Here is a 20084-nt window from a genome sequence, read left to right on the forward strand (position 1 = left end):
AGTTATGGCAATGTGCTGGGACCTCAGGCAACCTACCCAATACTTTCACATGTCAGTCTTTCCATCTTTAAAATGGGAATAAGACCAGAGTCCAATGACAGGTTGTGAGGGTTACATGGATTAACAAAGCACTTAGAATAACACCTTGCACCTACTAAGAGCTCACCAATTGCTTAGTTACAATAATTTGTGAGTGTTACAATGCAATAAATACTTATTGAAGGATCTACATGTTAGGCAGTGTTCTGGATGGATGCTTGGGACTTAGCAGTGAGCAAAAAGATTCACACATCACTGCCCTCCAGAAGTTTCCATTCTAGTCGGAGGAGGTGGATGCTCACAGTGTGTCAAAGGTGACAAGTGTAACTATGGAGGAACATGAAGCAGGGAAGACAGGTGTGGAGCTCTGAGTAAGTCAGGTGACATTTGAGTCCTGAAGGGAGGAGAAGGGGAGCCAGGAAGACACCAGACAAGGTTCTGCAGGCAGAGAGAACAGCAGCTGGCACTGTTGTGATTTTTGCTGGGTACAGAATTCTTACCTTTCTAGTTCAGCTTTTGAATAAGCCATGCGACTGCCTTGTGGCCTCCATGGTTTCTGATGAGAAATCTGCTAGAAACTTTATTAAAGTTTTGTTTTCATTATTAAACTATTTATCTTTATTATTAATCTGATGAGAAACTTTATTAAAGTGCTTCTCTCCTCCTGCTTTCAAGATTCTGTCCATGTCTTTGGCTTTTGACAGTTGGATTATGATGTGTGCAGCTGCGGTTCTCTTTGAGTTTAACTTATTTGAGCTACTCTGATGTAGTTAAGTGTTCTTCACCAAATTTGGGACATTTGGGGCCATTGTTTTTTTCAATTTTTCTTCCCCTTTTTCTCTTTGCTCAGACTCTCATCATGAGTGTGTTGCTACGTTTGATGGTGTCCCTCAGTTCTCTGTTCATTTTTCCTCATCCTTTTCTTCATTCTGTTCTTCAGACTGGATAATTTCAAGTGACTTATCTTGAAATTCACTGATTCTTTCTTCAGTCTGTTCAAATCTGCTGCTAAGCCCCAGATGAATTTTTCATTTTATTTTTCACGTTTGAAATTTCTATTCAGTTGTTCACTTACATAATTTTTATCTTTTTATTGGTATTCTTTATTTGATGAGAAATCACTCTCATATTTTCTTTTAGTTTCTTAGACATGGTTTGTTCTTTGAACACATCTAAGATAGCTGATTTTAAAGGTACTGCCAAATAAGTTCAATGTCTGGCCTTCCTCTGGGATAGTTTCTATTGACCGCTTTTTAAATATATTCTTATGTAAGCCATGCATTCTTGTTTTTAGCTTGTTTCATATGTTTTTATTGAAAACTGGGTAATATAACACGGCAACTCTGAAAAACATATCCGCCTCAGGGTTTGTTGCTGTTACTGTTTGTTTATACTATTGCTTCTTTAGTGACTTGTCTGAACTAATTCTATGAAGTCTGTATTCTTTGTTACATGACGCTACTAAAGACTTTGCTTCATTAACTTGGTATAGTGTTCAGCTAATGACTAGACAGAAATTTTCTTAGATGTTCGGAGCAAATAAATTTCTCAATCTTTGACAATGGTGTGTATGTGAATGTTGGGACATGCTTTCAACACTCAGCCAGGCCATACTGGGCTTGGACATAACAGGACTGTAGACAGCCCAATGAGATGTCCATATTTGGGCTGTAGAAAGATGTCGCTGAATCCTGATGGAGGGTAGCCAGGAGGGCTATGGTGCAGCTGGCACTATGTGTGACAGCGGGCCTCAGCTTCCGCTCCTGTCTCAGGGCTGTCCTGGCTGCACCAAGCACACTGGCCCACCACAGGACACGCACTTAGTCGCTCAGTCGTGTCCAACCCTTTGCGAGCCCATGGACTGTAGCCCACCAGGCTCCTCTGTCCATGAGGATTCTCCAGGCAGGAATACTGGAGTGGGTTGCCATGCCCTCCTCCAGGGGATCTTCCCAACACAGAGATCGAACCCAGGTCTCCCACATTGCAGGCAGATTCTTTACCAGCTGAGCCACAAGGGAAGCCCAAGAATACTGGAGTGGGTAGCTTATCCCTTCTTCAGCGGATCTTCCCAGCCCAGGAATCGAATCAGGGTCTCCTGCATTGCAGGCAGATTCTTTACCAGCTGAGCTATCAGGGAAGCCCATCACAGGACTTGGACAGAGATTTTTCAGCAGCAAAGGGGAGCAGTAACTTGTCACATCTGTATTACCATTATAGGAGAGGAGAGGAAGAGAAAGGCACTTGGGTGCTCCATGCACGTGCCCACCTCTACCTGCAGCCCCAGAAGACCCCTGATGTCTGATGCTTTCCTTGATGTATGCAGATGCTCTGCCCTGGCAAGGTGTGCCCTGGATTATTGTGGTAGTCTAGTCTTCTCAGCAGGGCATTTGGTCACTAAATCGAGTCCTTACCCAGTAACAAAAGGTAATGTGCAAAGTGGAAAGGTCTCGGCAGACATCAGCATCAGCCAATCCTAGACTAGCTTCAGCCCTATCACTTACTGGCCCGGGAGTCCTGCACCACCTCACTTTGCTGAAGCTCAAGTTCCTCATCTATAAAGTAGAGGTGACAGTGCTCATGGATATCAAGGGTGTGATGATATTAAACAGAACCAAGTGACCTCTCCTGACTGGGCTTGAACGTTGGCCTCACATATCAGGCCTTAATCCCATTTGGCTTCACCATCTTCTGTAGGAAGACAAAACTGGTCCTTAAGAGACACAACAGTGGGAGTGAGTGCACTCACCAGACAGCTGTTGGCCACACCAGCCCACACACAGGGGCGCTTGGACCCTGACAAGGGTGGGCTGGCAGCAGTGGGCCTTGGCTCATTCAGACAAACAAGCACCAGCTCATGGGGACCCAGTCTGCAGCACTCGACACAGACAGAGGATTTTCTTATCCTTTGGGGTCCACAAGGGCTCAGTGGGCAGGGAGGCCTGACACCAACACCCAAGAAAACCAGCAAAGACCAGAAGGAGAGAGAGTGCATGGGTCCTTCAAACCATCATTTCCTACCTGACACTTTTGTCAAGTATTACTCCCAGACAGGAAACACTGCTATTCTAAGTACCTTTAAAGGCAATGCATGATTTAATATAATAAATTACATTTTAACAGAATCTTTAAAAACAAATTAGCAAACTTTAGAGTGTCCAGGGAAAGTTGGTTCATTCCAAGGGCTCGGTTTCCTCACCTATAAAATGGGAATAACCATCTCTACCTCCTGGGGCTGCCAAGAGATGAACAAAGTAAAAGGAACACCTACCCCAGAGCCCAGCACGAACTAGAACAATGCTCAGTTATTAACCTGATATAGGCAAATTCCCAGTCCAATGGCCACTGCCCAAGTCTGGCTAAGGGACAGAGTTCCCATGCTCTCCAGCCAATACAGGAAACAGAAGGTGAAGAAATGAGAAATAGCAACTGTGAAATGCATCACCAGAGAAGCCCACCCACACCCCTTATGGGAACTGCTTCCCTGCTGGGCAAGTGCTCACCTGGGCTCCTGACCCACACCTGCTCCCTCCTTCCCTAAAATTAGGGTCCTCTGCTCACCTCTGCCATCACCGCTTCCTCCTCCATCACCTCCACCTTCACCATCACCTCCCACCTCTACCACTACCTCCACCATCATCACCCTCCTCTGCCATTACCTCCTCCTCCTCCACCTTCTCGCACCTCCTCCATCACTTCCCACCTACAACATCATCTCCACCTCCACCATCTCCCACCTCCTCCATCACTTCCCCCCTCCCCGATCACCCCTCCCACATCTCCATCACCTCCCACCTCAGCTCCCATCACAGGGCCAAACCAGTGCCAGCTCTACCTCACATTGTCATGCCGCTGGATGTAAATCTTGTGGAAAATCCTCTCAGGGGGCTTCAGGAAGTCCTCCTTCATCTCCATGGCAACATTCCGAGGCAGGAGGCTCATGAGCAGCCGCTCCTGGACAGAAGAGACAGGCTCGTGTGACACAGCAGCTCCTCCCTGTGATTCCTGGACATGCCCAATCCAGTGACCTTGGTGCCAAGGAGCTGCCCTCCACGAGGGGCCCCAGAGCCTCCTCACACACAGCCAGCACGTGGTTCAGCCCCATGGACCCTGCCCAGCCTCAGAGCCTTGGTGGGTTGTGCCCAGGCCTGGCCTGTCACTGCACAGGTAACTTGTTCCCAGAGCACTGGGCAAGCTTGCTGGGGCGAGCTCACTGTGTGCCCCAGCTCCAATGAGTGGGGGTCACAGGGAGGAGACACCGCTGCCTCCAACCAGGCCTGTCCAGCCTCACTCCCCACACCACCACCCAAAACAGCCTCAAGAGGGACCTCAAGGTGGGCTGCCCATGCCCATCGACAGACAGGAGCCCATGTTCCACAGAGATAAGCGACTTTGGATACAATGTGGCATATTCTCCTGGTCTTGTCTTCTGATCACTTCCAGATCTGCAGAAGTCAAAGGTTCTCCACCCCCAAGAGTATGGACCGAATGCCTGGGCTGATAAGCCACAGGAGCCATGCTGCCCCCTGGGGCTCTGTCACCCTTTCTGGACCTTGGTTTCCTTCTCCAATCCCCGTCTCTCCTCCTCATGATGGATCCTTCCCTGGCCTCAACCCCACTGGTCACACCGTGTCTGAGAAACCATGTTCTAGAAACCTGGGGTGAGACCCCCACTCCTCCCTTTGTCCCTTTCAGAGCCTCTCCCCAACCACACACACTCTACTTTGGAAAGAAAATAAAAGTGCAGAATTTAGATCCTGCCTGCAATCAAGTAACACCTCCTACTTACAAAGGTGGACGTGGAGCAGGGAGGGGGCAGTAGTCCCTCCCTCACTGTCTCTCCAGTAGCACCCCCCAACCTGGCTGGGCCCACAGCCCCTGGCCCTCAGTCTGCTCAAGGGAGGAGGCTCAGAAGGGGCCATATGGATTTCTGGCATCTTCCACCTAGACCAGATGGCCAGGTGCAGTCCCAGGACCTGAGACTCTCGTAGACCCCAGGTCTACCCCACAGTATGAGACCACATCCCTGCCTGGGAGCAGCCGCTCCCCCACATGACATCCTCTGGAGGGCAATCACAGCAGCAGCAGTGACAACAGCCACCAACCCTAAAAGCACTCCCACCTCCAGGAAATGGCCTCAGGGGCCTGGGGTAGGGGTGTGAAGGCTTCACCCCCTTGGCTCCAGATCGTAAAGTTATTTTAAGATGGGAGAATGTATCTGATGCATAGGAAGAGTCTCCCCAGGTGACACATCCCCACATACACTTCGGATGGAGGCCAGGCCCAGCCCCACCCGGCACCAGGTGGAGCTGAGTATGTGCACCCAGGAGAACCAGGCCTGGTCTATGTGGGGTGGGGGGACCCACTGTGGCCCCCACATGGCTCCAGGCTGGACAGACCCCCACACTCAGGAGGAACATCGCAAGAGCACAGCAGTCCATGACATTTTGTGACCAGCCACATGGGGAGAGGCCCCTCCAAGATGGAAGTGCCAGTCTAAGTGAGCATGTGAGAGCAGCCTCGGGGACAGAAAGTCCCAGTGCCCAGGGCGTGGGAGCTGGTGTGTGAACTGAGTGTAGACAGGACCTGATCATCCCTTCCTTAGCAGCGGGGCCTCTGGGGACGAGCCCGAGCACCACCCGTGGACAGGAGCCTCTGCAGGCGAGCCCGCGGTCCCAGAGAGTACTCGGCAGGGGGCTCACTCGGGCCACCATCAAAGGACCACCTGGAAGCTTCCAGATATTGTCACTGCCCTGAGGTGCAAGGTGGGAAAACAGAAGCAGCTGGACGACAAGGCAGGCCACCCTGGAAAGGCCCTGGGAACACGCAGAGCCCTCTCTGCTGCCCCACATCAGGGGTGTCTACAAGCCCAGGCCCCTCAGGCCACCTGCCAGTCTAGGGGCTCAGGGTGCACCCCAGAGCCCCATGCAGGGGGGTCTCAGGGAGAAGAGTCCCAGGGCCTGCAGGACAGCTGCCTGGCCTCCCATCCCGACTCTGCCTCCTCCAGGGCCATTAGTTAAGCTCTGTCTCAATCCCATCCTGTCTATCAGGGTGATAACCACACCAACCTCCTCAGCAGGGTGTTCCGAGAAAGGGACGAACGCCTCAGGCCCTCGCTGACCCACAGGGGTCCCTATCTTGTGTCACACATCCCAGCACCTCCGATGACAGCTCTTCACGGCTTCGCTCTTCTGTCTCCTGCATCTTTTAAATCTGTCACCTGCTCTCGGAAAAGCACTCGGGTGTCGCCCAAGTCAAATCAAGCAAGGGAAACTGTCCTCCCCGGTGCCTGCCTCACACCTTCCTTCACCGTCTCACAGCCCCAGAACCAACCGCTCTCCCTGAGCCTCCCCATCGGGGTCCTGCTGAGGAAAGCCCTCCCCTCTCTCGGTCTCTCCATCACCTCAGCTGTCCTGCACGACTTGGAGTTAGAACAAGGAAACCGGGGCAGCCACCAGGAGGGAAGGACTGAAAAAGCAGAGGGACACTGACTAGTCCAGGACTTCAAGAGGAAATCAGGAGGCAGGTGTGGAGGGTTAGGCCAGGTGCTACTGCAGCCCAGGGGCGCACACCCAGCGCAGCATGGGGTTCCGAGACAGATGGCTGGGTGAGCACTGTCCCAGGGTCCCTTCTCCACCACTAGCACCACAAACTAGCCCCTCATTCTCATCAGGGGACTTGAAAACCTGGAATGAAAGCTGTATTGTCCAGCCTCCTGTTCAACTAGATGTGGCCAAGGAGATAGGAGCTGAAGGATCAAGTGGAAATTTCTGGAATATTCCCTAAAGGCAGTTTGTTCTTCTTCCCTCCTCCTGTTGCTGGGGATACAGTCATGATGGCTGGATCTGTACCGACCGTCTTAGTTCAGGAGGAGGAAAGCTACACGCTACCAATGGCAGACCATTTAACTAGATGGAGACTGGGTTGTGAGGATTGCATGGGTCAGATCTGCATCACTGGCCATAAAGTGCCGGGCCTGCAATACGTATGTAAGAGAAAAAGAGTTATCTCACTGCATAAGCCACTGTCATATGAAGTTCCTAACAGCAGGCTATATTTCTGACCAAGGGCTCAGCATTAACTCCATCCACAAGATTAGTGATAGTGCCTGAAGCCAACACACATTAATAATCAAGACTTGAAAGTACACAACCTCGCCCACAGGGAGCAAAGCAGCCAGCCATCTGAAAAGATCAAGCTCCCGTCCCTGATTAAAAACAAAAAGCAGCAAACAACTTAGCTGGCTGACATCATAAAGATTATACCTGAAATCCACATCCAATTCCAAACCCAGCCCTCAAGCCTTAGGCAGCAATAAACATTACATTAGAAGCAGACAGCTACATGATGAGTTCTAACTAGTGAAATAAGATACAAAGCCAGAAATCAAAGGGACAAATTTATAAATATGAATCATACAAAATATCCCAGCATTCTATGAAGGCTATATAAAAACCTCAATTTTATCTTGATTATCAAAATGTGACTTAATATATTAACCTTAATAAACATTAGATATTTAAACAACAATTATGAAGACTGTTTCTGAAAAGATGGAAAAGCACTTTTCCCTATTCCCCCACTAAGTACACAAAAAGTCCTGGACATTACATATAAAACAGTCATCTGAAGGCTCTGAAAGGCAGAGGGAAGGAGGCAGAAACCTCTGTGCGAGGGATGGCCTGCAGGTGAGAGCCTGGACTTTCTTTTTGCCTTACATACCCCAGACTGGGTGCTGGAAGGTGGGTGCCCCAGAAATGTCAACAGGCACAGCAGTAAGCTCCAACAAATTCGACCCTCTCTGACTAAAAGATCAGGACAGGGGTAGCCTCAGGAGATGGAAACTGCTATACAATAATTGTCCTACTCCAGGCAAACCACTCCAAAAAATCAGTAAAGCTCCATCCTCCCCAGGCTGGGGTGCCAGAGAAGCCATGCAGGGAACTCTGCCTGTGCTCGCCACCAGCTGGTAACACCCAGTGCACCCCACCAACCCTGCTCCACTGCATCAGCAGAGCCAAGGGCTTTCCTGCTCCTCCAAGTCAGAAGCCAGAACTCTCTCCTGCACAGCAGTAAGGAGGTACCCCCACCACTATAAGTCCCAACAGAGGCTCAGTATGGAACCTCGACTTGTACCTCAAGAAGGAAGTATTGAGGTGGTGGTCTCCACTTTCCCCTACCAAATGAAGTCATAGAAATAAGTTCAAAGAAGACACAGAGTCTCACACACAATACCCCAGTTGTCCAGGTTCCAATCAGAAATCACTCATCATACAAAGAACCAAAACAATCTCAACAAATGAACAAAGGTTATCAACAGACTCCAACACCAAATGACAATAATCAGAATAACTAACAAGATTTTAAAGCCGTTATCCTAAGAATGATTCAATGAACAACTACAAATATGTTTGCAAAAGTGAAAAAACAGAAACTCTCAGCAAAGAAATAAAAGATACAAAATAATAAAATAAACAAACAAAACAAAAAAAAAAAAACAAAAAAATTAAAAAAGAATCAAATGGAAATTTTAAAACTAAAAAAAAAAAAAAAACCTGAAATAAGAAGCTCAACAAATGGGAACATTAGAATGGAGGGGACCAAGGAAAGTTTAGTGAACTTGAAGACAGAACAGTAGAAATTGACCAAACTGAAAAACAGAGAAAATAGACTGGAAAAATAACAGAAGAGTAGAAACAACCCAGACATCCATCAATAGACGAATGGGTAAACAGTGTGGTCCATCCACACAGTAGAATACTACTCAGCCATAACAAGGCATGAAGCACTGACCAACGCTACAACACAGACACACCTTGAGAACAATATGCAAAGTGAAAGAAGCCAGACACAAAAGGCAACATATGTATGATTCCATTTATAAGAAACTTCCTGAGCAGGCAAAACCATAGAGACAGAACACAGATTAACAGTGTCTAGAATAAGGAGTGACCACTAACGGGTACAGCTTTCTTTTTGGGGTGATTGAAAATTTTCAAAAAACAGATTATTATAATGGTTATACACCCAAAATATCAGAAAAGTCATTTAGTTGTTTTGAACTTTAAATTGAACTTAATAGTATGTAAACTGGAGAAGGCAATGGCAACCCACTCCAGTACTCTTGCCTGGAAAATCCCATGGACAGAGGGTCCGGGTGGGCTGCAGTCCATGGGGTCGCTAGGAATCGGACACGACTGAGCGACTTCACTTTCACTTTTCACCTTCATGCATTGGAGAAGGAAATAGCAACCCACTCCAGTGTTCTTGCCTGGAGAATCCCAGGGATGGCCGAGCCTGGTGGGCTGCCGTCTTTGGGGTCGCACAGAGTCGGACACGACTGAAGCGACTTAGCAGCAGCAGCAGCAGTATGTAAACTATAGATCAATAGGTTTTTTTAATTAAAAATAAATAACATATATGGTGGTTTCTAAAGGTGCTGTGAATGAGCCAGATCTGTTTAAAAATCCATGCTATATCACTTTAAAAGAAATTTGCTTTCTCTTGATAGATTTCTTCACACAATGGGAAATCAAAATTGTCAAAGTTTCATTTATCTTGTTAGAATGACAAACTGAGTATACACTTTGCAAACAATTGCATGCAATTCTGGAATTATAACCTAATAATGGCATTTGAGGCATGTTAGGGACTTTGGAGTGGTGGCCGCTGCAGTCAGGGCAAGGACACTGATCTCAGGGGTCAGACCTTGCAAGCCCAGGCTTCTTGGCCGGGCTGTGGGGAGCAGTAGGGAAGAGGCCCCAAGGAGCTAAGGGGTGACCTTCAGAGGCCTCTCACTCCCTTCCCTATGCTCCCCAGCTCTGACAGGCTCAGACCTCAGGGTTAGACCCCAGTGGGGAGCTGTGATCACATGAGGCCCCCAAGTGGTCTCTGTCTGCTCCCTACCCCCACTCAGTGAAGCAGGTTGTCCAACTCTGCCCCAGCTCTCTCCACGCTGAAGGACGACAAAGCCGCAGCTTACCAATCTGCCTGCCCTGACTGGAATACCCCACTGGGTGCCCCACCCCACCCCCCATTTTCTGAGTGAAAGCCACCTACTGCTCCCCATCTCCCAGCCTCCACCTGGCAAACTCCTACATAACCTTCAAAGCCCCAATCAAATATTTCTATATTTCTTCCAAGGCACACCCCTCCCCCATGTAGCATGCTTCTCAGACCCCCCCATCCTCCAGTTGGGCCTCCCCACAGGAGCTAACTGCTGCTGTCTCCCATGCAGTCCCACATTTGGCTGAGACCAGGTTCCCTCCATCCCAGGGTCCCTGGAGCCATAGGCCAAGCATTCAGATGTGCTGGGTCAAGGATGACCACCCCCCACAGAAATTCCAGCTGGGCCTCTCCCAACCCACTTGGCACCAAGAGGCAAAGGGCCTCAGGGCAGATACCAGTCATGAATGCAGGACTAGGGGGACAGAAGCTGCTCCCCTGTGCATCTGTCTGACCTGCATTTCTGAGATTCTGGAATTCTGGCTCCGTCCTCCAAAATCATGAGCAAGGTTACTCTGCACTCTCACAAGGAGTTTCTGTCCTATGGATGATCAGCTTGGAACAACGTTTTCCTCAGAAGTTTCTATGACTCAGCTGTAGAACCACTGGGGTCTGATGATGACTTTGGGGCAAGCTTTTCATTACTGAGTCAATCGTTTTAATGACCATAGGATGTTTCAGGCTTTCTTTTTCTTCTAGAATCAATTTTAGTAACTAACACCTTTCTGGGAATTTGTCCATTTTGTCTAAGTTTTCAAATATTCTGGCAAAAAAAAAATTTAAAAACCTCTAAGTATTTCCCTCTTATCTATTTTTAACCCAGCTTTATCTCTGTGGCTTGTGTATTCCCATCCCCAATCATCTTGTGTCTGCTCTTTCTTCTTGGTCAGTCTCTCTAAGGCTTTTCTGTTTCAAAGAACCAACTTTTGTCTGAAACTGAAAGAGACCTATTAAAAAGGCCCTTTCACAGCCCTTTGGAATATTTTAACCCAAAACCTCTGTGTGAGCCTTTTCAATGGCTGAGGAGATGTGGGCTATAAAAGGAGAAAGTGGGCCACGGCTGGTTTGGGGGGATTCTGGGCTGTGGCCTCTGCTGTCCTCACTGAGTCACTAGCTACTTTGTGACTCGCCTTATTATCCTTCCCACATCATTTAAATTCTTCAAGCCAGCCCCAGTTCTCAGATTTATAAAACAGAACAAGGTTCTTACATGTTCAGCTATGGACACAGAGGCCTAAAATGAAAGATCTAAGAACCTAGAGAAAAGAACCCTTTCAGATCAAGCTCATTCATCTGTTCTGCCAAGACCCTGTGGGACAGGACAGAGTTGGGCAGCTCTGTGCAGGGGCCACTGTCTGTTCTGATTCCGGGGGCGGGGTGGGGGTCACTTAAGCATATACAAGTCTCTCTTATAGGAGTCAGCCTCGGGGACACCGACAACTCAGGTAGCTACTTCAAAGCACAGCAGAGAACCTTCCAGAACGAGAGTGGGCCCCCTGTCCATCCTCTCCAGCCCCTCTGCTCCTGCGGGCTGCACTGAGGGGAACTGACCACTTCAAACATTCCAACTGGTGAAAACGACAGAGGAGGCCTTGCTCTGGGAGACTTGTCTGGGGAGACCATGCCTGCCCACATGTGCAGGGAGGAGGGCAGGAGATAAATACAAACTCAGATTTTGTAGACAAAGCAGATGGATTTCCTTTCAAAACAGCAACTGCAGGGCTAATTAGTTCTAAACAGTGTAGGAGGGGAGGGGATGTTCCTGATTACTGGAGCAATTATCACCTTCTTCTCAGGGTTGCCTTAAAAATCAGTGATTACAGGCATGGAATGCCCACAGGTCCTTCCTGGTTGAGAGCAGGTGAGTGGTGAGAGCTCACGGTGGCATCCTTCCCTACGATAGTCAGAGGCTCTCCCCAAGGGCTGTGATGAAGTGCACCCTGAAACCTGCACAACTAAATCACTTTGCTAGAACTATTTATAACACAGTATTGTAAACCAGTATGTGCACTTAGTCGCTAAGTCGTGTCCAGCTCTTTGCGACCCTAAGGACTGTAGCCTGCCAGGTTCCTGTGTCCACAGAATTCTCCAGGCAAGAATACTGCAGTGGGTTGCCATTTCCTTCTCCAGTGGATCTTCCTAGACCAGGGATCGAACCCATGTCTCCTGAATTAGCTGGCAATTCTTTATCACTGAGCCACCAGGGAAGCCCCTATAAACCAACTACATGTCAATAAAAAGTAACAGATCAACATGGGCAAGAACAATGTTGGCGGCAGATTTGTGCAGAGTGGGCACATCCCAGGGAGAAGACATCTCCTGGGGCTCAGGAGAAACATCTGCTTCAAGCCACAAAGCACAACCTTCTTCTTCCTGCCTCTCAAAGCCTCCAACCTCCATCCTCTCAAATCCTCCAGGAGGATACTCACCCTGGAAGAGAGGAAAGAACAACCCACCAACTTCTAGAGTATCTGCCCCCGACCTGCCTCCAAGTCCTGCCTCCACACCGACCCCCCAAAACCTGCATCTGACCCACTGTCTGACCTGCTTGAACACATCAGAGGCCCCACGTCACATGCACATGGTCACATGTTCATGCACGTCCTTCCACAAAGTGCAAAGCCCAGCCTCCCTCTCCAGCTCGGCCTCTGCGCTCAAGCTCCTCCCCAACTCAGCCTCGTTCAAGGACACCACTCCCACCCCTCCAGCCCCAGCGCAGTGTCACCCCACCTCCTGCAGAGGCTGATAGGGGCATACCTGCCGTCACACAGGAGTCACTCTGGAGCCAGATACCCCAGTGGCCCCTCCAGAACTGGGGTGCACCCCCAGCATGGCCTCCACAAAACTGGGCTGCACCCACCAACATCCCCCCACATCACCCTGGGTGCCGCCTGATGGGGTCAGGGCCTGGAGAAAACTCTAGAAGCAGCTATGGAACTGGACTGTCTGCGACTTGAGCTGAGACATGAAAACACAGACAGATGACAAGCCCGTATGGTTGGGGCACCCCTCACCTGCAACTCAGGGGGCTGCGGTTTTCACACTGACACAGAGGCATGAGTTGAGCAGAGGTGGCTGGCCACCTGCAGGCTCCCCTGGCCCAGCCAGGCGGTCCCCAGGCAGGCTTTGATGTATCGAGTGCCTACGGGTGCTTGAGAGCCCCGAAGGGGTGCCTGAGCCCCATGTGAGCTCGAGGGTTTCCCTTCTGCCACCCAAAGAAACAAGGCTCCCTGAGCTAAAAACAGTCAGGCAAACCAGAGGCAGGGAGTAACCTGAGGGCCGGGTACAAGGCTGCCCAGGGAGACAGCTGTCCTATGATACCACCCGCTGGTTCCAATCGGAAACAGAGAACCAGTCAGGATGCTGCCTCGCCTCCTCGCAGGACCAGCCAGGGGAACTCATGGGGATGACCCATCCTCACTCACTTCCACATTCCGTGTGCTCAGCTCTGCAGCAATAGATGAAACCACCAAGGAAGATGACCGATACATTGGAAAACATGAAAGATTGAGTTTTTACACAAAGAAAAGCAGAGCTAGAGGAACAGGCTTGGGCAACACAGGGATCCCTTCAGATGAAGCACCAGCGTTTCTCTAGTGAGAGGCTCATTCAAACCCACAGGAAAGTCAGAGCATGAGCAGGCAAAGGATTAGAACACGCACTCCACACAGAAATACAAATGGTAAGCACATGTGGAGAAGCGGCCACGGCTAGTAACCAGCATCTGAATAAACGGGAGGAACCACGTTCTAACAGGAAGCGGGGAAAAGGGGAGGGAGGGAAAAAGTGCATCACGAGCAACAGTGGGAATACACACCAGAACCCCGAACGCTGGGCCCACCCCACCCACGGGACTGGGCAGGCCTGAGAATCTCTATTTCTGACAGGCTCCCTGTGAAGCTGGCTCTGTTGGCCCCAGGACCCCACTCAACCACTGCTCCCCAGAGCCCAGTGTAACTAATTATTACTTATAAAGATAAAATGAAGCACAACACGTTTTGGAAAATGCCCAGGACCCAGAGAGAGAAAGAACATCCCATTCGCACTCCTGAGGATATAACCAAAGATATTTCAAGTCTATATGAATAAAGATGCTTATGAAAAAGAAACATTTTTAAGTATCTAAATGTCAGATGCCAGACACGCACACAGGAAGCAGCAGCTGTTTTCCATTACCTTTAGAGCACCGGCTGGATACACCTATGGGAAATAAGTCAAAATGCAGAAATAAAAGTGTGTATACACCAAAATGACAATGACATGGGGAGAGAATGTGCATAAGGACAAAGACTTGAAAATACGGAGCGTTCAGCTGGGTTGACAGGGCTGGGTGACATTTACCATTTTGTAGATTTCCTGCTTAAGAACATCAGGCCTGCTATTAGAACTCAGACGTGTCTCTGAGCCTCCAACAATCTGGGTTTCCTCAGCTGTAGGACTGAGAAAATAAACCCTTGCTCTCAGAGCTGCAGAGAAGTGACATATGAACAGCAGCAGAGGCTGGGCTCGCAACTGCTCCATGAGAGCAAGAGAGGTTGCTCAGCCACTATGTTCCCGGGGCAGGAATGTGGGCATAGGGGGAGAAACACATTTGCAGAACCCACATGTGCGGCCAGCATCCTCACCATTGACAGGCAGGACCCACCCGAGAGACAGAGGGTGCATCAAGCATTTAAACATATTTTAAGGGTGACGCTAGGTAATCTGTAGGAAAGGTGGCAAGAGTAAGAAAAGAAATGAAGACAAAATCAGAGAAAGTAAGTCCAGAAAAAACCATAATTCTAAAAAATACATGCACCCCAGCATTCACTGCAACACTGTTTCCAACAGCCAAGACAAGGAAGCAACCTAAGTGTCCACAGACAGATGAATGGATAAAGAGGATGTGCTATACTTACACAATGGAATATTACTCAGCAATAAAAAGAGAATGAAATAATACCATATGTAGCAACATGGATGGACCTAGAGATTATCATCCTAAGCAAAGTAAGTCAGACAGAGAAAGGCAAATATCAAATGATACAGCTTATATGTGGAATCTTAAAAAAAAATGATACAAATGAACTTAAAAACAGACTCACAGACACAGAAAACAAGCTTATGGTTACCAAAGGGGAAAGGGGGGGATGCAAAAATTAGGAGTCTGGGATTAACATATATACACTACTATATATAAAATAGATAACCAACATGGACCTACTTTACAGCACAGGGTACTCTATTCTGTAATAATCTCTAAGTGAAAAGAATTTTTTGAAAAAAAAATAAGTATAACTGAATCAGTCTGCTATATACCTGAAACTAACAGAACATTATAAATCAACTGTACTGCAATAAAGACAAATAGCTTTTTAAAATTAGAAAATGTGGGAAAGGAAAACATTTGAAAGGAGATGGAGAAGAGGGAAAACAGAGGGGATGCAAGGAAGATCAGATTCATCCACACAAGAATGGCCCCCACATCAATCTTTCCAGCACTTCAGCAGAAGTATTTAAGGGGAGAGAACTCTGAAGACTCACTTTTGGGATCTCTTGGACGTGATGAAGGTAAGGACACCAAGTTCAAGGCCCTCTAAGCAACAAAGACTCCCCATTGGTGCTAATGATGCTGGTCTGGAAAAATACATTCCTTATACTTGAGCATGCACAAGTATACACGTGTGTGCACAAATATACACACATCTACATGCGCACATACACACAAATGCACACATATCCACAGCCATACACACATGGACACGTGAACACAGACATACAGGCATGCACACAAGATCCACATGAATGCAAATCCACATACGTGGATATACCCACACACTAACATGAGCACATATGCACCTATATACATTTGCACACATGCCCCACATATCTAATACATGTGTACAGAAATACAAATCCACACATGTGCACACAAAACACACACGTGCACATCACACGTGTGCACATTTCCTCACAGACAAGTAGCTCCCACACCCAAACACCACTCACAGACAAAGCCACCCACGGATCTACACACGATCTAAATATACATAAGCCATCTACTTCTTTTACTGTAAATACTAGGCATCATTACAATACCTATAAATGGAAATATGTACATTTTTAAATGTACAGTCAGTACTTCATGCCTTACATTTACCACAATAATAGCATCTCATTTATAAACCCATCCCATCCACCCCACCCCAGGAGTGGCGCACAAGCCTCTGCACTTTCATAAACCCAGGAGTCTGGGGGCTCCTAGCTGAAGGCCTCGTCCAGAGTGCTCAGAGCAGCCTGGTGGTCCCAGGACAGCAGCAGAGGAAACATCACTGTGGAAGTGAGCCCAGGACATGCAGCTGACAGTGGCTGGGGCGGGGGGATCCCAGCCCGGCTCCCTCCAAGCCTTTAGATCACAGGGTACAGTGCTCTGCGGCCTCAGCCAAGCTCCGCTGTGGGGCTGCGATGGTGACCCCCACTTCCTAACAACTCAGCTCTTCCAGAGGCACCAAGCCCAGCTCTGCTCTACCTCCACTTAAGGCCTGCAAATGCCCCCGGGCATCTCCTCCATAGTCCTGTACCACATATCACCAGCAGGTATTTTGAGGGGACAGATGGCAGTTCTTCTGCCTTCACTTCCACAGTGCCCCCAACAACTGTCCTCTCTTCCCCAACAGGCCGAGGGAGCTGGCCCACGGAGGCAGAGGGACTAGTGGGGGCCTGAGACCCCTATCCGACTCTCAGATGAGTCAGTCTGGCCCCACCCCCAGAGCCCTCGGTGTAGAAGACTGTGAGGCTCCATCCCCCGACCCCAGGCCCCCCACGCCCCTCTGGGTGAGGCCCTGGGCACTGACCTGCTTCTCATTCTCGTCCTCCAGCCTCAGCCGGTCCTCAATGCAGTTCCGGGCCTGCAGGAAGGCCTTCCTCTGGGCGCGCTCAGCCAGGATCCTCACGAAGACGCCATACATGTTCACACCGAGGAAGAGCAGAGCGTTGGCACCCAGCTGGGGGGAGAGAACAATGCAGAGGACTGCACCAGGGGCCTGGCTCAGCAGAGGCTCCTCCACATCCCCCAACCACCAGCCCACAAAATGACCACGCCAGCCAGACCCACGCGCCAAGCCAGCCTCATGTGGCCACAAGCCAGGCCTCATCCCGCACCCTCTGAGGGGTCATCTGTGCTATAAGCTTCATGTAATTGAATAGTGGGCAAGGATGCAAGGTGCATCCCCCAAAATTCACGTGGAAGTCCTGACCCGCAATCCCCCAGAGAGGGGCTATACTTGGAGACAGGGTCTTTCAAGAGGTAATCAAGAGAAAGTGAAGCCATTGGGGCGGCCCTAATCCAACACGAGGGGCCTCCCTGGTGGCTCAGTGGTAAAGAATCCGCCTTCAACGCAGGAGACACACATTCGATCCCTGGGTCGGGAAGATCCCCAAGAGGAGAGAATGGCAGCCCACTGCAGTATTCTTCTCTGAGAATCCCATGGACGGAGGAGCCCGGCAGGCTACAGTCCATGGGGTCGCAAAGAGTCGGACACAACTTAGTGACTAAACAGTATCCAGGACAATCCCACATGACTGGTGTCCCTGTAAGAGGAGATGAGGACACAGACACACACAGATGGACGGCTGCCCGAGGACATGGAGAAGACGGCCATCAGCAAGCCAAGGAGGGGCCTCGAGAAAGACCAGCCTCCAGAACTCCGAGAAGTAGCGTCTGCTGTCTGAGCTGCCCAGTCTGGGCACTTCATTACAACAGCCCAAGGAAACACTACACCTAGACGTGTCGAAGGTGCAGACAGAGTGGTTATTCTCATAAAGGCAGCATGGAAGGCTCTGGAGAAAAGCAGTGAAGGCGAGCGGATTAAAAACAAAAAAGAAAAAATGGCATTTGAGTACGAAGTGAACTTTTGCACATATGAAGATGGAGAAAATGCAGCGTCCAGAGCCTCTGATGGCTCCAGTTCTCACTCCGTGTCAACAGACAAGAAGCCAGAAAGGGACCTGGCCAGGAAGGACCCTTCCAGGGTAGCTTCTGCCCAGCCTGGGAGTTAAGGCAGGAAGTCTGAGGAGCACGGTGTGTGACTACTTCCTGCTTTCACCTGCCTAATTGCAAGTCCAGGCCAGACTGCCCAGGACTGAGCCCGGGGGACTTCCCAGGAACCCACGACAGATGATGGTCACACCGCGCAGAGTGGCAGGGCTGGCGAAGGATCAAACCCCACGTCCCCTGCTCAGCCTCTTCAGCTGACCTGTACCTACCTCTCATGGCCACAGGGCCCAGGGCCAGACAGAGGTGCCTCCACGGACCAGCAGAACCCCAGCACATCCCCCTGGAGCCCCCAGGCCACTGAGAGAGAAAGGGCGCCCACCACCTCCCTGTGAGGCTGCAGTCTTCATAAAACCGCTGCACCCACCCGCCCCCGTCACAGTCACTGTAAAAATGGATGATTTTATGTTTGATTAAACTCCAGCATTTCCTGCAGGTTCTGAGTGTCACCGCTCCTCATGGATTAACCCGAAATACTCCCCACCCAGGACTGATATCACACACGACTACACAGGACAAATAAACACAGTGGCAGATGGGACGGCAGTCCACGATCAGAGGACACCTGCCAGAGTCCAGGCAGTGACGGGCAAGGTGGCCCAAACAGGGAGAGCTGAGGGACAAGGACAGAGAGCCCAGGGAGGTTGCAGTCGGCAGTAACATCCATCTAGAGACATGGAAACTGTTCACAGGAGGACACAGGGAGACAGGCCAAGCAACTGGAATCCACAGGACCCCAGCACCCAATGGTCAATCTCCCTAAACCCCCAGCAGGGGAGTGAGCCCCCAGCAAACCCAACAGGGACAACTCGCCCACTTACAGTTGGCAGAGGATGGACACACGCTTACACCTAACACGGACTGCATACAAAATACTCTCCTGCAAATCACCTCCTGGATCCTACCTCTGCCCCCCAGAGAGAGGGACAGCCATCCTGAGAGGGGTCTAGGAGAACGGCCGAAAGTCCAATAAAAATGGTGCCTGCCATTACCTGGAAGGTCGCATTGTGACCTGACCATCTCCATGTGACCCTGATCATCTCCCTGTGACCCTGATTATCTCCACACGATCTCATCATCTCCACATGACCCTGAGTATCTCCATGTGACCTGACCATCTCCAAGTCAGGTCCTGACATCTCCATGACCTCATCATCTCCCTGTGACCCTGCATGTGACCCTTCACCCTCACTGTGACCCTGAACACCTCCAAATCTGAGTGCCCCCCTAGCTGGAGCATCCATGCTTTCTCCAGGTGCAGGACTGGAACACACATGCTTCTCCGAGGCCAGTGCCAGTCGGTCTCAGTGCCGGTCCTGGCAGCCAGCGCTGGTGTTCCCAGGGCAGCTGCACTGGCCCCGTACCAGACAGTGTCCTGTGTCTAAAGGACCGCCTGCTGTATTCTGGGGCCAGTTCATGCCAGTCTGTTGATGAAGGCACTTTTCTGGTGGCACCAGGAAGACCAGCGTATATGAAACAACACGTTGCACATTGGTGGAATCAATACTTGGTCTTCCCAGGTGGTGCTAGTGGTAAAGAATCTGCCTTCCAATGCAGGAGACATAAGAGACATAGGTTCGATCCCTGGGTCAGGAAGATCCCCTGAAGGGGACAGCCTTCAGGGTTGTGCACGGCACAAGTGCATGGAAACCCACTCCAGTATTCTTGCCGGAGAATCCAATGGACAGAGAAGCCTGGTGGGCTACAGTCCATAGGGTCGCAAAGAGTCGGACACCACTGAAGCAACTTAGCAGGCAGGCAGGCAGAATCAATATTTAAAAGCATACTAAGTGTGTTTAAAACACCCACAGGTACAGGGCTGGACAGATTTCTAAAAATTTAAACAACAGTGAGTCTTTGCACAAAACACTCATCTCCCAGTAGAACCTTAATCATTCATGGCTTCTGCATGCCATCCTAGCCTCAATTTAAGGTTCTGAACATGGAGACGAGATATCTCAACACACAGGATGCCTCTTCTGAGATGCTGTCCAGCCCGGCACCCCTGCAG

General features: G+C 49.8%; 1 protein-coding gene across 2 annotated transcripts in view; it reads right to left on the reverse strand.

Moving 5' to 3' along the window:
- Positions 1–20084, reverse strand: part of ADCY1 (adenylate cyclase 1) — a 105160-nt gene that overhangs the window by 73413 nt on the left and 11663 nt on the right. For both annotated transcript variants that reach the window (XM_006051280.4, XR_006552889.2), the window contains exons 2-3: positions 16875–17024; positions 3872–3990 (exon numbers count right to left, since the gene is read on the reverse strand). In XM_006051280.4, the coding sequence (XP_006051342.3) occupies positions 3872–3990; positions 16875–17024 (269 nt within the window). The remainder of the gene's footprint in view (positions 1–3871; positions 3991–16874; positions 17025–20084) is intronic.

Source organism: Bubalus bubalis, chromosome 8, assembly GCF_019923935.1.
Source record: "Bubalus bubalis isolate 160015118507 breed Murrah chromosome 8, NDDB_SH_1, whole genome shotgun sequence".
In the NCBI taxonomy this organism is placed as follows: domain Eukaryota; kingdom Metazoa; phylum Chordata; class Mammalia; order Artiodactyla; family Bovidae; genus Bubalus; species Bubalus bubalis.